At 38.6% G+C, this 24,994-nt stretch overlaps 1 protein-coding gene across 3 annotated transcripts in view; it reads left to right on the top strand.

Annotated features, from left to right (window-relative positions):
* The window catches only part of PAMR1 (peptidase domain containing associated with muscle regeneration 1), a 101,338-nt gene that overhangs the window by 59,245 nt on the left and 17,099 nt on the right, over positions 1-24,994 (top strand). The window contains exon 7 of one of the 3 annotated variants that reach the window (XM_072619153.1): positions 22,337-22,507. The exons of the other annotated variants lie outside the window; for them this stretch is intronic. Within the exon in view, the coding sequence (XP_072475254.1) occupies positions 22,337-22,507 (171 nt within the window). The remainder of the gene's footprint in view (positions 1-22,336; positions 22,508-24,994) is intronic. 3 annotated transcript variants of the gene reach the window in all.

Consider the following 24,994-nt stretch of genomic DNA (forward strand, 5'->3'; position numbering starts at 1 on the left):
GTGGCCCCAGGTAACTTCCTTATACTGTAACTTGAAAAACATGTTTAGGTCTGTGTTAGTGAAGGAAAACCTGACTAGGATCTCCCTATATCAATAAAATGACAGGTCCAGTCCAAAATAAATTGCTACAGTCACATTTTAGGAGGGACATTGATAATCTGGAAATGAGCCAAGGCAGGTTTTTTAAACTATTTTTATTTTCTGTTCCAAATTCTCTCCTTTCCTCAATCCCCTCCCCTATCTATTGAGAAGGGAAGAAATGCAATACCTGTTATATATATGAAGTCAAGGCAAGGGTTGTTAACCTTTTTTGAGTGTGTAATGGACATCTTTATCGGTCTGGTGATGCTTAGGGCCTCCTCAGAATGGAGCTTTTAAATGCATAAAATAAAATACATATGATTACAAAGGAATTATTTAAAAATTTCAAAAACAAGTTCATGGACCCCAGGTTAAGTTAGAACCCCTGATCTAGAGGAATGTGATGAGGATCATGAAGAACCTTAAGATACTGCAATATGAAGATTGAGTTAAAGGGACAGGGGATGCTTGTCCCAGAGAAGAGAAAACTTAGGGGAGAGAGGAGAGCTGTCTTCACATATTTGAAAGGGTATCATGTGGAAAAGGGATTAGCTTTGATTTTCTTGGCCCTAGAGAGAAGGAGCAAATGGATGAATGCTTCAGAGAGGCAAATTTAGCCTTGCTATAAGGGGGAGAAAAACTTCTATAGTATTAGAACTGTCATATAAAAGCAGCATTTGTTTCTTTTGGAGGCAACCAGCTCCTCAGCACAGAAGGTTTTCAAACAAAGGTTGAATGGCCACTGTATGGGACAATTGTTTGAGTCTTGAGATGGTCCCTTCCAACTTAAAAGAGCCAAAGGTTCTGATTCAGTAAGCACATGGCTGGAGCCTAGAACAGAATTACTTACAACTAGTTAGCCATGGACTGCTCTCAGAGACAATTTATTAGGGTCCATGGCAAACTCACCCTAAGTTCCCAGCTTGATAATGTTCCATACTTTTCAACAATGGTTATAGCCTTTCTAGACACCTGCTAAGTGTAAAATGAAGTGTTTCTAAAGGACTTCTTAGGTCCTTTCCCTGTATCATTCTTTAAACTCATGAAAAAATTTCAGATATTATGTTCCTCTGGGCCAGATATTGGTGTTACTGATGACTGCTAAAATTTCAGTGCTCTTAGCTGACTTGGCAGATGAGAAGGAAAGGAGGGTAGAAAGGAATACATTTACATTAGATTGCTGTCTTGTGTATTTATAAGGCTTTGGGGGAGAAGCAAACTTGTGGCATATATCTATGAGGTATAGAAAAGCAAAATACTTATTTACATTTTATTCTGAGACTTTATATATATAAAATATTTCTAGAAACCTCATGGAGACAGATCCTTAATATTTGTAAAGCCTGTCAATATTCTCTTTCATAGATTTAAAAGAGAAATAGGGGAGTAACATGATCACCACAGGCATTTAATACTTCACAAGCATGTATTATGACTTTAAAAAGTGGTGTGATGCATAGAATGCTGCTATACTCTATAGAGTCCGGAAGATCTGAGTTCAAATCATTCCTCAGACACAAGCAGTGTGACCCTTGGATGAGAATAGCATCTTCCTCCTAGGGTTGTTGTGAGGATCTGATGAGATAACAGGTGTCAAGTGCTTTGCAAACCTCCAAGTTACATGTAAATGCTAGACGTGAAGGAATTTTCCCAAATTCACCCATCCAATAAATAGAAAAACTGAGATTCAAATTATAGTCTTAATCAGTGCTTCCCTATTATACCATTAGACTATGAGGTTCCTGAGAGACAGATTAACCTCACCCTCTCTTTGCATCTGAATTGCTTAGTGTGGTGCTTAGCTTATAGTAGATGTTTAATAAAGACTAGTTGGCTTGATTTGCTAGTGTTAGTCAAGAGAAGGCTTCACATGTGGAATAAGATCACAGATGATGCAATGGAAAGAGTACAACTTATGACCAAGGTGTCAGAGAACCTGGGTTAGACTTTTTTCATCTGTCTGTTACTGCCCATGGAACCTTTGATAAATCACTTCACTTATTTGGGTCCCAACTTCTTCGTCTGTAAAATGAGAGGGTTGGAATAGCTGATTCAATGTACGTAAACACATAAATGTAAAGTAGATGCAACTGATGCCAGCAAGTTGTCAGACAGCGCTTGACTTTGGGTCTAGAGTATCCAGGCTTTCCTTTCTAGATTCACTGTTCTCTTGGATCACTTCCAGAAAACTCAGGGCAGGGGGAAAGAAACATCAAAGGTAAATCCCCTAAACAATATCTATATGATAGTCATGATGTAGTTGTGGGAATCAAAGGGGAAGGTGAATATAATGTGCTTTTCAAGCCAGAAAGATGTATATAAATATTAGATATTGCTACTAGTTTGCATAAAGATCATTTATGCAAGAGGTGAATAAAATCCAGATTGTTTTCAAAGAATCCCTGTTTATGGTCTTGTCTGAGATTCCTTTGAATTTATAAATGTCATGATTCTGTGATGTCTATTAGCGAATTTCTACTTCACAGGTAAAGAAACAAGGGCAAAGAAAGGTCAAGGTGACTCAGTGACTTGGTGGCAAAACCCAGAATTGAACTGAGAGTTCCATATTCCCTGTTCATTTCCCAGTCTAGCAGACACAATGATTTAAGTCGTCATTCACTTATTTGCTCACTCAACTAAATAATATGGTAATCTAAAAGCTGCCTTGTCCCATTAACCACTTCTCTAAAATGGTGGTCCCTTTCCAGACTTAGGCAGTGTTAGTTATGATCAGCTGAATTTAAAATAACCTAGCTGTTTCCCTTTTTTCACAATCATTTATTTCTCTTCTGGTAAGTTGTTCTTATCATGAGTCAATGTAATGATATTTGGAGAAAATCGAACATTTTGGAAACTACCATTCATTCTTGCTTACCTACAACATTTGTCTTTTTAAAAGTATTCCTCCTGGTCTAATAAGAGTTTTCTTTTTTGAAGAATGTAGTCTTTGAAGTCCATGGGAGAGAAAGTTGAGGATAGTCTAATAATTGTTTCAGTACTAGATGTTGTAAACATTGTGGACACATAATTTTGGAATCCCATAGTTGGGTACTGTCCCCAACTTCTCTTACTGCTGGTAAAAAAAAAAGCCAACCTCTGTTTCTCCAGGGTGCTTTCAATGCCAGCTAGAGTGGGGTCACACTGGAGTACAGAGTTGGGCCTTCTCAGTTCTCTCTCTGCCAACCTCTCTCCACTCAAGCAAAGTCCCCCTCCTCCCTCCCCAATCACCAGCCACCCTGGCCCACCATGTAAGGGAATAGGGGGCCCTTTCTCCTCTGAAGTTTAGTTTCCTGTTTCTTTTGTATGGGACAAGAAAACAAAAAATGGAGTTCCCAAGTAAATGGTCGGAATCTTGTTTTGAAAGTTTGGGGTGAAAAGGATGCATTACTCTGCTCCAGTTTCCATGTTCGCTTTGTTTGCCTGGCCCAGTTGATGACTGAGTTTTGCTTTGCATCCTAATGAAGGTTAATTCCGCAGGACTAAATCTGGGGGCACAATGTTTCCATCTCAGTCTCCAATGTGGCTTTTTACAAATCCAGGGGACTTCCACCAATTAAGGCAAAATGGCGGTTCTGGACTCATTTAGTTCCCAGAGCATCTAAAAGTTTCCCAGCAGACTCACCCAAAGGCGAGAAAGAAAAGAATGTTCAGAACTCAGTGCAATTTATGTTTTTGCTTTTAAGTGAGAGCCAATATTATTCATCAGCAGAGACTATTAAGAACTTTGGGGTTTTCTCTAAAGCATTAGTGTTGATGCTGTGGTCATGTACTAAGGCCCCTGGGAAGGGGGGGGGCAGTCATTTCTAAAATCATGGGGAGATGAGTAATATGCCAAGGAATACCTGGGATTAATGCAAACTGTCCTAAGTTCTCTCAGGTGAGTCATCTTTTCCTTTAGCAACATCATTTATTGGTTTCACCACATTATAGCTTCAAATGGACCATGGACAGATCCTTTCCCCTACTTCTGGTAACTTGGCAGCCAGAAAAAGAGTGAATCTGTGGACAAGGGGTTAGAGCAACAGCACAGGTTTCTACAAATTAGGTGTTGTACAATGACTTTCCCAGGGACTTGGGGGCTTAATACAGGCCAGAGTTCACTTAGGAAACCTTCTATGTCCCTTCAGCCAATTGGCATCTCTGACTCCTGCTGGGCATTGAATAAGCTGGAATTGAGTATCCTTTGATTAATAGAATGTCCTTCATACAGATAGAGTGAGGGACACAGAAGGTATGGCTTAAAGGAAAAGTAGACATAGCCAGTGTAATTGTCATAATAGAATTGGTGGAAAAAGGAAAATATGAATGCATCTGGCATGAAGATTAGGCAAACTATTGTGGTCTGGGAAAGCCTGAAAAATGGGGTTATTAAAAGTACTAAGTGAAAAGATCAGAGGAGAAATTGGATTTGGGGATACACACAGGGCCATCATGATGCCAGGTTTGAGAAATACTGTGTCCCTGTGTTAATTAGTTGCTTTACTTCTTTCACTGAGAATCAGAGTTGATTCATTGAATGTATGGGATGTCTGTCAGCCTATTGTTGCTCATTTAACTGCTTGTGGCATCAGTGTTTTACAGATAATCTTTGGGGGGAAAAGAGTAAGATGGTAGTGAGACTGGGGACAGAACTGATTTCTTGACCAGGATGAGAGGTACACAGGAACCACTGTACTGGGAAGTAGCTAAGAGTAGAACCTAACATAAGACCAGACTCTAGGCAGACTTTTCTCAGAAGACATATTCATAGATTTTGGAGCTGGAAGAGACCCTATATGTAACCTAGTCCAATTCCCTATTTTACAGATAAGGGAACAGAGGCCAAAAGCTGAGAAATGTTTAGCCATGCTCACGTAAGTAATAAAATAGCAGAGCCAAGATATCCAAAAGAGGCACAATCCCATTCAGATTTTGATTTGGACTTGAGAAGTGAATGGTTAGCTTAAGAATATGGCATCTGAGAATTAGATCTGAGTTTCTAGACCATGACTTAAAATATAGGAATGACAAGATTTTGGCCAGGGATGGAGTGCTTCTAATAAAATATGGCAAGATAAGTGAAAGAAAAAAAAGATCATTTAGTTCACTAGAACATCATCTTTGTGTGTTCCACAGTGCTTGCTCAGATGATCCCTGACCTCATGGAGTTTATGGTCTAGTAGTAGATAAGATATGTGCACACAAGTGACCATAAAACAAAATTGAAAATGAAAACACGACATAAGAAGTATATTATATAGTGCTATTACTTGTGATGAGGAGTGACTCTTTCTAATAGGGGAAACAGAAAAAGGTTTGGTAGTATAAATGACATTTGAGATGGATCTAGAATGACGGGTAGGAATTACAGAATCATAGAACTCGAGTTGGAAGGAAGTTTAGTCCAACCCATAAGTAAAAGAATCCCCACTACATTAGATCAATCAATTAGTTGTACACCCCCTGCTCAAAGACCTCCAAAGAGGAGAACTCACCACCCATTCCACTTTGGACAGCTTTAATTATTAGGAGGGCAGCTAGATGTTGCCACAGTGCTTACAGGACCTGGCCCCAAGTCAGGAGGACTCAACCTTCTGAGTACAAATCCAGTATCAGACACTAGCTGTGTGGCAAATCAATTACCTGTTTGCTTCAGTTTCCTCATCTGTAAAATGAGCTGGAGAAGGAAATGGTAAACTACTCCACATCTTTGCCAAGAAAACTCCAAATGATGTCATGAAGAGTCAGATCCAACCGAAAAGAAAATTATTAGGAAGTCTTTCTTGACATCAAGCCTAAATCTACCTTTTCATGACTTCCATTCATTGTTCGTGGTTCTGATATCTGGGGCTTAAGAGAGCAAGTGTCCCCCTCCTCATCCTCACAACACACCCTCAAATATATAGATAGACATCATCTTCCTCTAACCCCCAAGACTTCTCTTCTCTAGGCTCAACATACCCAATTCCTACAACCAAATTGATAGAAAGGGAATTCAAGGAAGGTATAGATCTGGCTGCAGTCCATTCTTTCTAGATTTATTTCACATTCCCTCCTCTTCACAGAAGCTCCATTTTCTTCAGACTTGCTTTTTCCTTAAATGACATCCTGCTTCCCACTTTAGTGACTTCTTCCTGTATTGCTTTCCTTCCTCCTCACTCCACCCCTACCTCTCAGAATCCCTAGTAGCCTTGAAGTTCAGTTTCCATGCTACTACCTGCCTGCAGTCTTTTTCAATCATCCTAATTTTTAGTTCTCTCCCTTGTCCCAACCCAAAGTTACTTTGTATTAATAAGTTTGTATATGTGTTTTATTCATTTGCTCTCCCCACCAATGTAATGGAAGCTTGTGGAGGTCAAGGACCACATAATTTTTGGTTTTTGTAGCCTCAGGTTCTAGAGCAGTGACTTCCATATGGTAGATACTTAATAAATGCTAGCTGGATTGTCGAATTTCACAAAGGCGTGGAAGTAGGAAAGCAGGGGATATGTTTGGGGGACTATAATAAATCCAGTTTGACCAAGCAGAGGACACATGGGTTCCAGAAAAAGCTACTTCCAAACATCAAGGTAATGCATAAGATAGTCATATTACCAGCATCATAGAGAGCTAATTGAAAGACACCTCTGAGACCGTCTTTCCTGACACTCTTGTTTTACAGTTGAGGGAACTGAGACACAGGGAGGTTAGGATTTACCCAGGGTCACAGAGTTAATATGTGTTGGAGACATGATGCAAATTCAAGTCCAGTACTTGGATTAGGTGAGGTAGTAGAGACATTTTACCAGACAGTGTATTGTGGAACAAATATAATTTCTGCCCAATAATAAGATGAAAAGAAATAGCCTTATGAACCATTTGCCTCTTATGTAGTTGCATTCTGTGTATTTTTCCAAGGTGAAAAAGCATTTGTGGTCCCTTAGTAATAAAAAAGTCAAACTGGTCCTTGAGTTCCTAAGGGCTTCTTTCTGTCTGGTGCCTACATAAACTTCCTACTCTTGTCTTTGGCAGATGAGATCAGTAAGAGAGGACTTATTGGCAGGAGGCACATATGAGGTTGTTGCCTGTGGTAGGAGGAGGCAGACAGCCTATCTCAACTTCTGATGGATAGCCTTGAGCCCCCTTAGCTCAGGATGACCTCATCCCTCCCCACTGGGAAAGAAGGAAATAGAAAAATGATATAGAAAAGAGAGAATGAGAAGGGGAGCAGCTGAGAAAAGAGAGAATGAGCAGGGTTCCCAGTCACCCTCCCTGCCAGGCTGCCTTTTCTGACTTCTCACTGCATAGGTGAATGGAGACTTCCTTTCTTGGTTCTCTGTGTCCCCATTGGCATATTAAGGGTCATTCACCATTTCTCCTTCCTGTTGGTGACTCCATAAAAGTCCCTTCTCTTTTCTAAGGATATAAGCATACTGTACAGGAAGCCTTCATATGATTTACCCCCTCAAATCTTTGCAACTTGGTTTATATTCTCACACTTAACTGTACCTTTATAGTATTTATTGCCATTGTCATCCTTGGCAGTTGGGCGGTTCACATATATATATATAGGCACCTGGTTGTCTAATACAAATGTGGCACGGTGTTCTGGACTGGAGTCAGAGGACCTGGATTCAAATCAAGACCTTGATACTACATGCATAAATTGAGCAATTGAAAATGTTCTGTGACCTCTCCAAGCCTCAATATCTTCATTACTCAATCAATAAGCATTTATTAATTGCCTGATATATATCAGGCACTATGCTGGGTATGGAGGATTCAAATACAGTTAACAAAATAGTCCCTCATGAGAAGGATTTTACATTCTAATGGGGAAGGCACCAATGACAAATATAAGCATACATAGGATAAAACATGAAGAGAATAAATATAAAGTCTTCAAATTCACAATATTAAATTTATTTAAGTATTATCTACTATGTAAATCATGTTACTGGGTGCTTAGGATACAAATTTTTAAAAATTCTTCAGTTTTTAGTTTAAAAAAAAGTAGTTTTTTTTAATTTTTAAAAGTTTCCCCTCTTCCAAGGAGCTTACATAATACTGGAGTGAGGCGAAAGAGGAGAGCGTCCCAATATATACATAAATAAATGCAATGAATATGCAAACTAAATGAAAAATAGTCTTTGGTTGGAAATAATCATCATTCACTAATGACTAGGAGTATCAAGAAAGACTTCCAGTAGGAGAGTCTACCTGAATGGAGCTTTGAATTCCAAGGGATACCATAGAGGTAGAAGTGTGAAGAGAGAGCATTCCATGTATGAGGGAGATAGCCTGTGTGCAAAGGTGCAGAAGTGGGAGATGCTTTCTTTTTTCATGGGTCAATTTCTGTAAAGACTATAAGAATCAGAAGTCATGAGAGATTAGAAGTCTAGACATAATTTTCTGAGGGAATATTCTTCTTGGTAGTCAAGTTGCTATGGAGGTACCTGGGACCACTCAGATACTCTCCAGTCACTTAGGGATTGAGGGTAAATGGGGATATGCTGGGTTGATTTCAGACAGGAGGCAAAATGGCAATGAATTTTCAGATTTTACTCAGCTTCCCAGTAGCCTAAGCACAGACAGTCCTGATTGTCTAATTAAGTAGGCCATCTGAATACCGGAAAAGTGGTCTCCAAAAGACACAGTGTTCCAGGGGCCAAGGACAATAATGATTAAGATCGAGCAGCTAATTGTAAGCAACAGCCTCCAAATTGCCGCCGGATGAATAAATAACAGTGTGTGTGACTCGATCATCATTTCCCATGGATACTGTCTCATTCACAGAAGTAAAGGGCTGCAAAACACCCAGGGGAGGGGGGGTAGTGGTGAATTCCATTGGTTGGAAAGGCATGAAAAGAGTTTGGTCTTCAGTGGGGATTACATTACTGGTCAGTCTCATTATCCTTGGTTGGTAAGGACCTTTGTGGGAAAAATTTCATTTCATTTGTCCAAGAGGCATGAAATACAAATAGAAGCCACGCTAGAGAACTGTGGGTGAGGAGAAACAAACTGAGGGCGGTCCCTCCTTGCCATTGGGGTGATAATTGGTGAATCAGTGATGGCTAAAGAGACTACAACAAACGTGTAGTGTGTCCTGACTCGCTTTCCCAATAGAATAAGAAATAACGTCATGGTCCAGTGTCCACCCACCACCACCAGTCATGCAAAACAAGGAAACAGGGACAAACTAGCTTCTTGGTCTCAAGAATAAACACTTCTAGACTGGGTGATGAGCAAAGTGAATTCTATTGATGTCACCTCTGCACCTATAACCAATACAATCCCATTTAACAAACATATTAATCATGTCTTATGTACAAGGCAATGTGTAAGGAATTGAGGGTACAGAAACAAAGTAAAAAACAGTGCCCTCAAGGAGCTTGTAGTTACTGAAAATCACACTTCCCAAGAATCCCATGGAAAACAACATGCCAAATGCCAAGCTCCTAGGAGGAAAAATCTGCCCTTAATCGTGGTTCTTGCCCAAGTTAATGGTTAGTAATCTTATATGCTTCATCAATAGGAAGTAATATGGTGTAGTGGAATGAACACTCCATCTAGAGTCAGAAAAAAAACTGGGTTTAAATTCTGGCACTACAAATTATTATCTGGGTGACTTTGGGTAAGACAAATTTCTCTGCACCTCAATTTCCTCATTTGCTGAAGGAAGCTCTAAGATCTCTTTCAGCTCTAAATCTTTAATCCTAGGTATAACATCCCTTCTAGGATATTCCCCCAAAATTGTACTTGTTCTCATAGGCTGAGGACATAGAGGGTGGTACCCTGCAAATGACTACTTTTAACATTAAAAATTATAAGTCTTCCCTAAGTATTTCCCATTAACAGTTAGCCAATGGATACAATTAGCTTAAAGCAAAGGCACTGACTAAAATTAAATAAAACAGTAGCAACAAAACATGACTCCTAAAAACAGGGAGGTTCACTTTCCTACAAATGCAGTGTCTGTAGAAAGAGTGGTTACAGAGAACAGTGGTAGTAAGCCATACCCTTACATAAAGATAAATGCCATGATCACAGAGGCATAGAATTTAAACTTTTGAAAAATGGGGGAAGAGAGAGACAAAGGCAGACAGCGACGTAGTCAGAAAGAGAGAAAAACAAAGGTAGAGAGAGACGGAAAGAGAATAACTCTTGTTCTCTCTCTTTTCCTCATTTTACACTTTCCTGAATAACAAGGAAGAATACAGAAAGCAAGCAAATAATGATGCCAATTTGATTTCCTTAGGGTAACATTGTAATATCATTAGTGCCTTTTATTTTTTTTAGATAAAATGCTTTTTAAAAAAATCAGATTGGAAGAAAAAATGTGAGGAAAAGACTACTCAGTCAGTTAATCAATAAAAACATTTAAATCTCTATTATGTGTCAGGCACTGAGCTAAGGGTTGGAGATACAAAGAAATGTAAAAGACCATCTCTGCTCTCAAGCAGCTCACAGAAAAGATGAGGGAGACAAGATGTGAGCAATTATGTACAAAAAAGATATAAACAGGACAAATTGGAGGTGATTGAAAGAGGGGGGACTCTGGAGTTTTAGCTGTTACTTGAAGGAAGCCAGGGAAACCAGGAGGTGTAAACATAGGGGGAGAGAATTCCAGGCATGAGAAATAGAGAAAGTGTGCAGAGTTGGGGGATAGAGCAGAGAGCATTCAAGAAACATCAAAGAGACTGATGTCACTGGATTACAGGATACATGAGATGAGTAAAGAAGACTGGAAAGGGTGTGTGTGTGTGTGTGTGTGTGTGTGTGTGTGTGTGTGTGTGTGTGTGTGTGTGTGTGTGTGTATGAGATCTACGTTATGAAGGGCTTTGAAAACCAAACAGAGGATGTGGAGGTGAAAGGAAGCCCCTGGAATGTATTAAGGTGCGGAATGCCAAGGTCAGACCTGCACTGTAGGAAAATCATTCTGGCCACTGAGTGGAGGATAGATTAAAGGAGGAAGAAACTGCAGCAGGAAGGCCAACCAGCAGACTATTGAAATAGTCCAGGCATGAAATGATGAGAGCAGTATCAAAGGAAAGGTGACAGATGTTATAAAGGTATGACTGACAAGCCCTAGCAACAGATTAGATACTGGGGAGGAGAAATAGTGAAAAGTAGAGTATGATTCCTAGAATGTAAACTTGAGTGACTGAAAGGATGACTCTTGACATCAATAGGAAAATTAGGAATAGGGGAGGATTTAGGAGAAAAGCTAGTGAGTTCCATTTTTATGTGTTGAATTTAAGATTTCTACAGGACATCCAGTTCAAGATGACTGAAAGGAGGTTGGAGATAAAATACTGGAGTCAATAAATAGGTTAGAATTTGAGAATCATCAACATTGACATGATACTAGGATCCTTAAAAAGCTGATAAAAGGATGAAATGAAATAGTATAAGTTGACTGTTAGACTATTGACCTTGGGTAATATACTTAACTTTTCAGTGCCTCAGGAAACTTTCAAAGACTAAATAAGTTCTAGAGAACGCAATTTGCATTTGTAAAGGGAGTTTCCTCATCTGGGAGTCCCATAATGAAATTAAAGTACAGGTCCAGTTCCTTGTCTCTATTACTGTTCTATCTTATTAGAATGAACGTTATACACAAGTTCCCCAGATGTCTAGATTTCACTAGAAAACAGTTGTTTTAAGGAGATTGGAAAGACTCTGGGCAGTTCTTATTTGGAGTGCAAAAATGATGAACTGATTACGTGATAAATTGTCCTGCCCCTAGTAACTTTTAATCAGGCCCTCCCTATGGGTTATTATGCTTATCAACAAGATTGATTCATCCTAAAGAGGGTTCCTTAATTGGAAAAGTCTGGTGTGAAAGATGGGAACTAACCCTTCCAGGATTTAGTAAAATCTTAGAGAGTTGTTTGAGACACAGAGAGATTAAATTCCATGTCTGGGATTGTAAAGCTGGCAAATGTGGCAGCTAGGTGACTTAATGGATAGAGCCACTTCGAGTTAGAAAGACCTGAGTTCCAATCACTATAACTCTGGGCAAATGGCTTAACTTTTCTTAGCCTTGGTTATCTCACATGTAAAATAGGAAGAATGATGGCACCTACCTCAGAGGGTTGTTGTGAGAATAAACCAAGATATGCGTGTGTGTGTGTGTGTGTGTGTGTGTGTACACACACATATACATACATATGTATACACACATATACATATATACAAATACATGCACATGCCTATATATGAACACATATAATACACATACATACAATAAACATATATACATATGTATGAATTTGTGTGTATCATTCTTCAAACCTTAAAATGATATATATGTATATATATATATATCAATTAATCAATCAAATAAACACTTATTAAGTACCAAGCACTGTACGAGGGTTGTTTTAAGTGCAGAGACTTAGACTGATCCCAGATCTCCCTGATTCCATGGTCACCAGTCCATCTGCTAAACCTCAGTAACTCTTAGGTTATAGTGACTGAGATGGACATAGCGGCAGAGGGAGGTGAGGTACTAGAAGAGAACAGGGGATCCCCAAGACAATCTTTTTCCATTTCAGTTTTCCTCATTTAGACATTTATTGGTTATTCAGTTAGGATTTGCACAACATGAGAAAGGCTCATTGAGTGGAACAGATGAGCAGACTGAGGCCGAGGAGTTCTATGACTTGCCTGAGGTCTTATAGCTAACAAATGCCTGAAGCGCAATCCCAACCTGAGTCTTCGTAGCTCTAAGCCCAACACTCTCTCTACCACTACACAGTTCAAAAGACCATTAGCTTTGGCATTAGAATGCCTGGGTTTAAATACCATCTTTAATTACTTATTAATTATATGATCTTGAATGAGTCCCTTCTTTTGGCCTTCAGTTTCCTCTATAAAATGAGGGACATGTATCTCTAAGGTTTCTTAGAGTTTTAAATTGACCTATGGTTGTTGTGAGGCTAGAATTAGATTACTGGGCTTGTTATTAGATGTCATCTTGGTCAAGTGAGAAAAGCTACACATGTGACATGATCAATAGCTCTGTTTTTGCCACTAGAAATATATCCTTATACTAATGGGAGTCAGAAGGTTGGTGATATGATCACAAGAAAATGATCTTGGAATCGCCCAAGTTTTAATTTAGACTTTTCTGTCAGCATCTACTTTTTTCTAGAACACAGCACTCACCATCTCTGCCTTGAAGAAATAGAATGAAGTTGCATTTAAAGTCTTGTGAGTTTCCCTTCTCAGGCTCCTTTCCAAAAGCGATAGGGAAATGGAACATATTGCTTAAAAATTCAGGAACTTGCTGCTCACTTAGGCCAAAGATTCATACGTTTAAGATTTTACTTTATCGTTGCATAAGAACATACCAGAAAAAAAGATTTGAAATGGAGTAAAAAGCTCCCATGAAACCTTGACAAAAAGAGATCGTGAAGAGTATCTGAGAGATTAAAAGGTATGTTTTTTTTCTTAAATCAGAATAATTCAAGAGAAAAGAGACTTTTCTGAAGCCCAATTGGAGGCAAAAGTTGTGATGAAAATCAGTCAAGTTTATGAGTCTAACAGGCACAGAGGGCTCAGCCATGAGATAGTTAAATGACATGATGCCTTATATTTGATTTTTTTCAAAGTTGTTGTGAGATGAATTGATACTCCAGAAGTTCCAGGAAACAGATGAGAGGAAATAAAAGAATGTGCTCAATGACTGCCCAAAGTAGAAATTAGAAGTCATCATCAAATTAGAAGTCTTCATCTTTTCAGATGAAGAGAAATGAATTGGCAGATTCTGGGATTGGCATTCCAGAAATCTGGATCAACGTGTTCCACATGAACCAGGGCACAGGAAATACTCATTTTGTATGAATTACTCTAAAATTAGTCTTTAGAAGGGAATCCTTAGGCCAACCCAGGGTGAGCTCAGTTATGTGTTTTAGTATTCAGTTCTTTGAGGACTGTGGGGTTTCTGGAAGGAGTTGATGGAAAAGTCATTGAATATTTTATAATTAAAAGAATGAAATTCCACTCTTTGTCTTTTCCTCTTAGTTACAAAGGATGACTTTCTCAGGAAGGGAGGGGAGCATGGAGACATTTGGAAATGAAGGTGATAGAAAAAGGATGACAGCAATACTTTCTCCTAATTTAAAAAAAAATGGAAGACTAAAGGTAGATCTGGAAAAAATAGGTACATGTAAACTGACTGGTGGAGAAGGGAGTGCGAATCAGACAGGAGATGTTTGCTTGTAGATTAAAAGCTTCCATGGAAGACTCTTCTTTCTTCACTTTCTCCTCAATGAATTGAATAGTGTATGAGAAGAAAAATTCCTGGTGAGACTTTTTACTCATTGACTTGGATTACCGTTTATCTGTTATGCAAATCTTATCATCAGGGTAGCAAACCAGGTTTTATAATCCAAAATATCTGTATGTTTAATTGAAATTTGCCAGAGTTTTATTCATATATTCAACACCAAATATACATTGAAAACTCAAAACTCTCAATTTGAAGAACTCCCCAAATGATGATTTTATAGATGTGAGAGTTTTTAGTTTGGGCCTGGTGATAAGGTATTATGAAAAAAGGAACTGGATGTGAATCAATCAAACCTTAGCTCTTCCTAGTTTTAAGTCACTTGGGTAAATCACTAACAGCACTTGGTGTCAGTTACCAATAAGTGGCTAAATGATCTCTAAGATATTTTTTAAACTTTAGTATGCTATACTATGCCAGAATTACAGAATCTGAGTTCAAAGGGATCTCAAAAGATACATAGTTCAACCCTTACCGGAACAAGCATCTCCTTCAAGTCTCTATGTGAAGACTCCTATCTAGCGGAGAAGCAACTACTTCATGAAGGAATTCATTCTACTGTTAGCCAGTGGTTAGAAGTTTAGGAACTTTTCTCTCAAACTGAGTTCAATTAGGACTCTTCAGCTTCCTCCTAATGTTCTTTAAGGTCTTCCATTTAAAATCAATATGAAAAAGTCCAATTCATCTTCCATGTGCCAGCTGTTTAGGTATTTGAATATAGAAATTATGTCACTCCTCCCTTCATGTCTTCTCTTCTCCAACTTAAACATTCCCATTTCCTTTAACCGGTTCTTGAGTGGCTTCAAAACCAACCACCTCTTCATCATGGTTATTCTCCTCTGGATATGTTCCAGCTCCCCAAAATAAGGCACTTAGAACTAAGCATAATGCTCCAGATGTAATATGACCAGGGCAGAGGACATGGAGACTGTCACCTACTGCCTTATGGATACCACACCTCCCATAATGTCACCTAAAACTGCATTTGTTTTCTTGTCTGCTTTGTTAATTTGTTGGAATTACAACTGACTAAAATCCCCAGACCTTTTTCACACAATGTGTTGCTTCATACTTGTGGAGCTGATTTTTAAAAATCCAAATGTAGGATTTTTAAAAAGTATATATCATTTTTAAAGCTAGATTTGGTACATAAGCCTAGTTGTCAAGACATTGTTCAATCTTTACTTGTCCTCCAATACCTTAGGTATTCACCCTACCTTTGTGTTATCTTCAAGTGTGATTAGCATGGCATCTATTCCTTTATCCAAGTTACTGATAAAAAAAAATGTTAGGTAGCACCAAAGACAGATCCCTGGGATGTTTCAGTACAGATCTCTGCTAAGATTAATTCATTAATGACCAATTTTTGAGTACAGTTATTTAGCTAGTCTTGAATAGAACCAGTTATGTAATCGCCTAGGAAACAGATAATCCTTTCTTAGAATTTTGCCTGAACCAAAGTCAAGCTCACTGTCCTATAATTTGCAGACTGCACCCTTTCTCTGTTTTTTAAAAATGAGGACTTTACCCTTTCTGTTCTTGTGACACTGTCTTTGAGAGATCACCAATAGTGGTTTAGCAATTACATCTGCTGATTATTTCAGATGCAATAAATCGCTGCCTGGTGACTTTTTGAGGACACTTTGTTCTATCTTCCTATTTCTTTGATTATTTTAAGTTTTAACTGCGTATGAAGCTTTTTTTGTGCTATCCTCCCTATTCTGAAAATTATTGCTCTTAACAAAGAAAACATAAGTAAAATCAAAGTTGGGTCGCCCTGTATCCTGGCATCACCTGATGTTTTCCATCTTACCATCTACCTCCTCTTGATCAGCCAGTCTGTATTGTATCTCATGACAATATTGTTTTTGTTTCTCCCTCTATTGATCCTTACTAAAATTCTCTCCACTTTGCTTTTCTTCATTCATTCAGACAGCCTTTATTTAATACCTCTTATGTACTTGGCACTGTCCCAGCCTTTTAAGATACAAACAAAGAGACAAAAAGAAAAGTTCTTTCCCTCAAGAATCTTAAATTCTATTGCTATAGAACAACATATATGCAAACAAGTTTAACTGAAAATTAGTAGCAAAATAGTTATCAGGGGGAGAATATTAGCAGATGATGGGATCAGGATTGATGCTTTGTAGGAAGTGACAAGAGTGTGGAGTCTTATATAGATATTCAATGAGGTAGAACGGAGTACATTTCAGGCATCAGGAATAGCCTATAAAAAGAAAGATATGGAAACAAAAGAGGGAAAGTTGCCTATGGTAAGTGACAAGTAGGCCAGTTTGGGTCAGAACATAGAGCGTGTGAAGAAGAGTAATGAACAATAGGTCTAGCAAGGTAGACTGCAGCCAAACTGTGAAGGGCTTTAAAAGACAAATAGAAAAGCTTAAGTTTTATCCTATAGGTAAGAATCATTGAGATTTATTGAGCATGGGAGTTATGTGGTCAAACCCTTGTTTTAAGGATATCAACTTGTGTGTTTGTTCTTCATTGCCAAAGAAGACCATGCCATCAGAGAAATAGACATGACTTGCACTTGACTTTGTTTTGAGGGAGGGAGGGCTGCGCAGGTCACCAGCCTCACTTCTCCTCCAGAGCCATCTGAATTCAGTGGCCAGATATTCATTAGGATGACTGGAGATGACCAGGATCAGGCAATTAGGGTTAAATGACTCACCCAAGGTCACACAGCTAGTGAGTGTCAAGTGTGTGAGGTGAGATTTGAACTCAGGTCCTCCTGACTCCTGCACTGGTGCTCTATCCTCTATACCACCTAGCTGCCCTGGATATCAAGTTAGTAGCTCTGTGGAGGATGGGTTGAAGAAGGGGGAAGCAGGAAGCAGGAAGACCAATGAAGAGGCTGACCATAGTCTAGGTGAGAAAAGGTTAGGACTTGAACCAGGGGGATGGCTGTGTGAGTGGAGAGAAGGGAATAGGCAGCAAGGTAACAGACATTTATTCAGTGTTTAGTATGTTCCAGGAATTGTGTCAAATGATGCAAATACAAATACAAGCAAAAAGAAAGATAGTTTTTACTGTCAATGAGTTTCCATTCTAATGGGGGAAGAATATAAACAAAAAGGAGCTAAAAGGGAGATGGTGCGTGTGCAGTGTTGGGCAATAGTGTCAAAAGTCAGAAGCACAGCCAGAAGAATGGTTTATTGGTCTGGATCACTCCCCCAAATGCAAGTTCTTGGAGCACAGATGGGAGCAGTAGGGCATTGCAGGTGGAGAGGCTTCAGGAAAGGATAGATGTTCTGATGAAGGGAACCCAGGGGCTGAGGGAATTTCACTCAAATAGCAAGACAGATGTGAGATATATTTATCAGACTTGGCAACTGATTGGAAATAAGGGATGGAGACGTAAAAGTCCAAGATGATGTCAAGTTTGTGAATATCGGTGAAGAATGATAGAAGAATTGCAGTAATTGAGGGAATTTCTTCCCCTCAAAAGAAATAGGGAAAACAGAAAGAAGGTGTGATATGGAGAAAAATATTATGTTTTCAGATGGGTTGAATCTGAAGTTCAGTTGAATATTTTTAGTAGGCAATATGGTAAGACCAGTCCCCAGACTGGGAATAGACAGATCTAAAGAAATGATAGTAGATCTCATGGAGACCAATGAGATCACTGAGAGAGAGGAGAACAGAGTCCAATTCAGATTCTAGTGGCACACCCCTGGAGAAGGGGTGGATTATGGATGACATCTAGCAAAAGAAACTAAGGAGTGGTCAGGAAAATAGGAAGACAGCCAGAAAAAATAGTATCATGAGAATCCATGGAGAAGAGACTATCTTTAAAGAAGGTATTGTTAAATGTGTTAACTTTTGCAAATTAGTCAAGAAGGATGTTTTTATTTTATTTTTGATTTATGAAATAAAATAAGCATTTCCATAACGTAGTGGAAAAAAAGATGATTTCACATGAAACTGCAGATCAATTATGTATAACTTACTCTTCCTTGTAAATATCTAATAAAGTTATCATAATTTTTCCCTCCCCACCTCACCCCTGCCCTAGAGATGACTTCTATTAGACACCAATATAGATGATCATTCTATACATACTTCTGTTGATCAGTTCTTTCTCTGGATGCAGATAGCATTTTCTCTCATAGTTAATTTGAGTAGTTATAATAGCAAAATGACTTAATTGTTCAAAGTTGCTCTTAAAACAACTGTTACTGTATACAACATTCTCTGGATTCTGCTCATTTCACTCTTCATTGCTTCATGCAAGTTTCTCCATGCTTTTCTAAGTCCATTGAGCTCATCCTTTCATGTAGCACAATAGTATTCCATCACAATCATATACCACAACTTGGGGCAGTTAGGTGGTGCAGTGGATAGAGCACCAGTGCAGGAGTCAGGAGGACCTGAGTTCATATCTCACCTCACACACTTGACACTCGCTAGCTATGTGACCTTGGGCAAGTCACTTAACTCCAGTTGCCTCATCCTGGGCCTTCTCCAGTCATCCTGATGAAAATCTGGTCACTGGATTCAGATGGCTCTGGAGGAGAAGTGAGGCTGGTGACCCGCACAGCCCTCCCTCACTCAAAACAAGGTCAAGTGCAAGTCAAGTCATTATTTCTCTGATGGCATGGTCTTCTTCAGCAATGAAGGATGAACACACATAATACCACAACTTATTCAACCATTCCCCAATTGATGGGCATCTCCACAATTTCCAGTTGTTTTCCACTACAAAGAAAACAGTTATGAACATTTTAGAACATGTAGATCCTTATCCTTTTCGCTAACCATCTCTGGAAATTGTGTTTTTTTTAAGCTATCAGAATAAGTGATCAAGATTCCATTGCTTGGAGAGAGCCATTTCTGTTGATTGTTAATGACAGCAGCGATTGTAAGTGGTTAAGAAGGAGTTTGAAGTAAGAAAGTGGATGCAACAAGAGTGATTTTTGTTTTCTTTTGTCCCAAGAATTTGTCTCTCAAAGGGAGGAAAGATCTGGATGATAATGTTTCTCCATTCGGGTCAGGGGTTTGCTTTTCTTGGTACCCCTGATGTTTAACACAGTGCCTAGAACACAGTAGATGTTTAATAAATGTTTATTGGCCATCTATGAATGACAAGTGTATGTTCTTAATACATATTTCTATTCTACCATCCCATTTTATTTCATGCGCCATTTTTGCATGTGTTATACCTCTTCATAACCATGTTCCAGTCAGGAGTTCCATTCTGCCATATCTCAGTGTGGTTGTATCTGCTTTCTTGTGGTAGGATCGCTTTATTTATTATTCACACTGTGCATTTGCATATAGACATCTGAGGCTGTGGGCTTTTTATTGCTAACTTCCTTCTTGGACTTTGTCTCCTATAAATTACTGAACCTCTCTAGGTTGCAATTTTTTTTCTTGTATCTGCTGCTCTCCATCGTATCTTGTTTTGCAAATATATTTGGGCTGTTTTAACTCTTTTTACAAAAAGAAAAAAAATCTTGCCTTGAATTGACTTACATTCTTACGCATCAACTATAGAAGTGTATGCTGTTCCCTTAGGTATTACTGCTTCCTAAGTTGTGTGGCAAGATAACTGTCTTGGTTTTGGTTGTCCCTAGGTATTCTCAATCAACAAACATTTCTTAGTAAACTTTTTGCATGAATTCTTTCTTGGATCTCTTCTGCTCTGAGTGCCTACACCCTCTTTCTCAATGCTTTATATGTGTGTGTTTGTGTGTGTATGTGTGTGCATACATACACGTACATATATACATGCATACATACATACAAAATGTGGGACAAAAATCACCCTGAACAACTAAAAGAGAAACTGAGGCAGAGCTCTGAGCCAAAACACTTTATTAAAGGTACCTGGTCCCTTCTAATGAAGTGGACCTCAGACCTTCCCCTCAATCTGAGATCCCCCTTCCTTCAAAGGCCCTAGTTTTGTGGGGTTTGATATTTAGACATTCTAAAACATCTTTACAAAATAAACAATAATTCCATTGGTTGACATATGACACATGAGCTAAAATAAGCAAAAATGGTATGTCAGCAGGATCATGAGGTGGGTAAAGCAGCAAATATCTCCACTGACAAGATGGTCACAAGATGAACAGTGTCCTCCTTAGATTGGGCAAGAGGAGACAGTACAAGTTATACTTATGCCGCAAGAACATATGGGGGGGGGAGCAGGGACTCTCTGTACCATGCCACCCATTTGGCCACCCATTTGAGGAAAACAGGGTGGAGATATCCATGTCAGAATTCATGTGATTGTGCAAGTAAGCTTCATAGCTGATAAACAAGTAATGAACAGTATGTTAAAGTTTGAGGTCTATTATAGGGTCTTCCTATTAGAATCTGTATTTCTATACAACATACAAAAATATGGACTAATACGCTGCTTATTCCTATACTTACTATTTGATTAAGTTTGTATTACTAGATGAATATATTAAAATAATTACTAACAATCTTTACTCCTTATACAATTATAATGAACTACTTAATACAGATTAGAGTTTGAGTAGGGGTCCTCAATGAATCAACTTTCTCAGTAATGCATATGTCTGAATATATACATATATAGTACTGGTTTTCTCTAGTTAGTGTGCAAGCTCCTTGATGGCAGGAATTGTTTTGTTTTCATCACTATTTCTAGCATTTAGCATAGTATCTTTGCACAGTATTTGCTTCATAAATGTCTGATTAATTATCTACTATATATCAAGTAAGAGGTAATGTGACATAGCAGACAGACAACCATGATGTCAGAAAGACCTGAATTCGAATTCTACTTCTTCGTGGTTGTGTGACCCTGGGCAAATCACTTACCCTTTTATGCTCCTGGCAAATCTCAGAGACAATCGTTTGCAGAGAAGGTGTCAGCATATGTTTGTAGAGGGAGTTTTCTGCCCAGAAGTTCCCTGTACCAATGAAATCACAGGTCTACTTCCTATTTCTATATATCAGGCATTGAGTATACACAGACAATAAATCAACAGTTCAAGGACTGTATACCTTAGCTTTCTGTCTTCAGCTGTCATGTATCAATTAATTCAGTATTACTGGAATTTAGTTAAAAACTTTGACTTATGCATACTTTCCAGTTCCCATTCCCTTTCTTGCAATCAGATTGGTCAAGTTTCATTGTTACAATTTCTAAAGAAACATGGTTATGGCATGCTTAAAATCTTCTTTAATGTTATTTCTATCTTATGTTTACAGTTTGACAAAATACTTTCTCATCCACCGTCTCATTTGAGGCTTGTAATAACCCTGTGGGATAATCTGACCTGTTATTATTATCCCCATTTTACAGATGAGCAACTGAGGTTCATCAAGGCTTAGTGATTCATCTACATTCCAAAATTAGTGAGCAGCAGAGACCCAGGTTCTCTGACTCCAAGTCCAGCCCATTTTTCATCACACCTGCAAATGTTGAAATGCTTCCTTCTTTCAAAAGGATATTTTGCCTTTCAAGTGGTACCAGTGGGTGAAATTTTAAAAATCCAATCAACGTCTACTGTGTGACTGACCTTTGCTGAAAGTTTAGCTCTGCTGAGGCTAAACTTTGCCTTGTGGCTCATGGAGAAGGTGTTTGGGGGTGGTGTAGCAGGCTGGAATAATTAACCACTCTCCCAGGTGATAAATATAAGTGTCTATGACTGGCTTCAGTGGAAACTATATGGGTGAGATGAAACTTTAATATCCAGAGGTGATAAGAGAAGATCTATAAAAATCACAGTGTTCCTTGGTGGGTTGGAGATGGGTCTGCCTTCCAAAACATAAATGCAATGAGATTTTTGCCCTCTAATTATTCCAGCAGATAAAATGAAATATGCTCTGCCCTCCAATGCCAAGATTACATGTGCCTGTCATAAAGTTCTGGTTTTCCTCCTAGGCCCATTTTCAATGATTTTCTTTCTCCTTTTTGAATGCTTTAAGATATCTAGTTTGGAATCCTTTACAAGTCGTGGTTTTTGTAATAAAGTGGATTTTTTCAAATATCTGAATGCTCAGTGGTGATGTGTAGGACTCCAGGTGTTCCTGCCCATGGGATGGTGGAAGGAAGTGATCTTAGATATGGGGCCCAGGTTTACTTCAGGTGCCTCCCAGGGTACAGCTTAAAAGGCAGTCGGGTCGCCTTTTGTCAGCTTGATGGGAGCTGGACCAGACACGACCCAGCCTGTGGTAAGGGCACTATTTGTTTATTTTTCTCCCAGGTTGACCAATATGCTTTAATAATGAAGGTTCTCTCTCAAGTCCTTGCAAGTTCATGTTGGAAAATGTCAATGCTCCACCATTTTAGCCTGTCCAAAAATTGAGCCAGCTCTCTTCTGACTCCCCTAGGTTCTAACCAATTAATGAAGCAATCAATCAGCAAGTATCTATCATTTATTAATCACCCATTAAATTCCAGAATTTGTGTTGGACTCTGGAGATACAAAGATGAAAATGAAAGTCTCTGCCCTCAAAGGGCTTCCATTCTATCTGTCCCAAATATCATGATAGCCTCTCCCATTTCACCCTGATGACAGCTTAGAGCTAGAGAGAGGGAGAAACAGAAAGAAAGAGAGACAAGAGGGAGAGAGAGACACAGAGGGAGAGACAGAGAGAGAATTTATTAAGTACCTATTACAAGGAAAGATTTAAATCTAAATAACATTCCTAAGCCCCAGGAGTAGGCATTTATATAATGAAGATGGCTCTCCTTTGGCAAGAAAATTTTGTGGGAACTTTCATCAAAGTGGATGGGACCACCTTTCTCCAACTTAGTAGATAAATCTTAGAGAATTGTCTGAGTTTCAGAGAAGTGAAATGATCTGTTTATGGCTATAGAGATTGAATGAGAGGAAAGGTTTGGACCAAGGTCTAACTCACCTCGTCCAGTACTTCATCCACAAAGACCACAAAGGAGGGGACTTTGATGAAAAAAATAGAGAATAGGCTACAGGTCTCCTATATCAGTTGAGGAACATTTCTCACTCTCTACTTTCTAAGTTGACTAAAAATCTAGTGAACATAATGTCCCATGAAAGTTTTCCTGGTCAGATTTCTATTCACAGGAAATCATTAGACTCATGAAATATTTACTTCAGGGGAAAGAAAGACATCCGGCTACAAGGTTCTATGAAAGCAAACTGAGGGAAGTCCTTAAAACTTGTATGTTGGAAAATTTCAATTCTCCCAGAATATAGCCTGTCTGAGAATTGACCCAGTTTTCCTTTGCTTAAGTTCTAATCAATCAATCTGTATGTAATTATTAAGTGCTTACCGTGTACCAGACTGGGTAATCTAGCTTCAGAGGCTTCTTATAGTCAGTTAGCATCTAAGTTGTTGTTTTGTCAACATTTATTTGCCTTTTATGTGTTGTTATTAGATTTGACGATTCCCACCATTTTGACTATGGTTTGATTAGAATCATTCTATGTGCCTCCAGAAGGCAGAAGAATGCCGTTATCCTAAAGTGACTTGGACGTGCAAACCCTGGTTTGGTAGTTTTCACTGATAGCTCATGGCTTCAAGCATTAGGTCTATTGGAATCTCCTTTGTCCCATACCAAGGTTCAGGGATCACCTAAATACACTTCCTAGAATCCAATGGAAATACCCACAGCAGAAACTCATAGATTCACTGAATATTTTCCCTACAGCTCAGACAAACAACAAAGCTCGCACACTATAAGTGACAGTATAGCAAATATCTTGTGTTTAGTTTGTTTCTGTTCTTACTAAACATAAAGATGTGAGATTATTTTCATCCCCAGTGAACAAGTGTTGAGTTATGAGGAAGGGAGGAAATGAAAGGATATTAAGGAAATGGCTTTACAAGTGCCACGTTGAATTGAATAGGATCTGTTTTCAGGTATAAGTGAGCTTCTGTCCAAGAAGAGATCATTTTTAAAAAGTCAATAGTTGGACAAATCTCTAATTACCTTGTAACTGAAGGTGTGAATCTACAATGGAAGTGCTCTGAAACCTTGAACAAATCTTCCATTCTATGAGTTAGCTCAGAGATATCAAAAACACTACAGGAACAAACTGAAAATGCCATAGAGAAATATTTAACAAAGTAAATAAAAAATGCAATAAAACATAGATAATATTACATTTTAAGACTAAATAAAAATGTCATCCATAGAGATCTTTATGTTCGCATTAGCGATCCTCTTTTCTATTTGAGGCTGATGCCACTACCTTAGATTACCCATCTCTCTCAAGGAAGTGTGAAAATAGATGTCTGGAAAGAATCTGGTATTATTCTCAAGATTTCCTGTGATACAATTTACACTTTAAATTCCCTTCCAACTTGAGTTAAAGGATAGAAAGATTTTCTTAGTGAATGTTAGTGAAAAGATTTTAGACTGAAATAGAAATCTGCATTATAAAAAGAAAGCTGATGGCAGCTTGGTGGCTCAGTGGATAAAGTGTTGAGTTAGGAAGACCTGAATTCAAATCTAGCTCTGTGAACCTGAGCAAGTAATTTAACTTATTTGCCTTAATCTAGTGGAGAAGGAAATGGAGAACCACTCTCATATTTTTGCCAAGAAAATCCAATAAACAATGTGGTCTATGGGGTCATGCAGAGTTGTACACAACTGAACAATAACACAACAGGGTTTTGTTGATGTTATTGTTGTTAGTTTCAGTGAACAAAATTATTGATTGGTTAGAATTA

This window comes from Notamacropus eugenii, chromosome 6 (genome assembly GCF_028372415.1).
Source record: "Notamacropus eugenii isolate mMacEug1 chromosome 6, mMacEug1.pri_v2, whole genome shotgun sequence".
NCBI lineage: Eukaryota > Metazoa > Chordata > Mammalia > Diprotodontia > Macropodidae > Notamacropus > Notamacropus eugenii.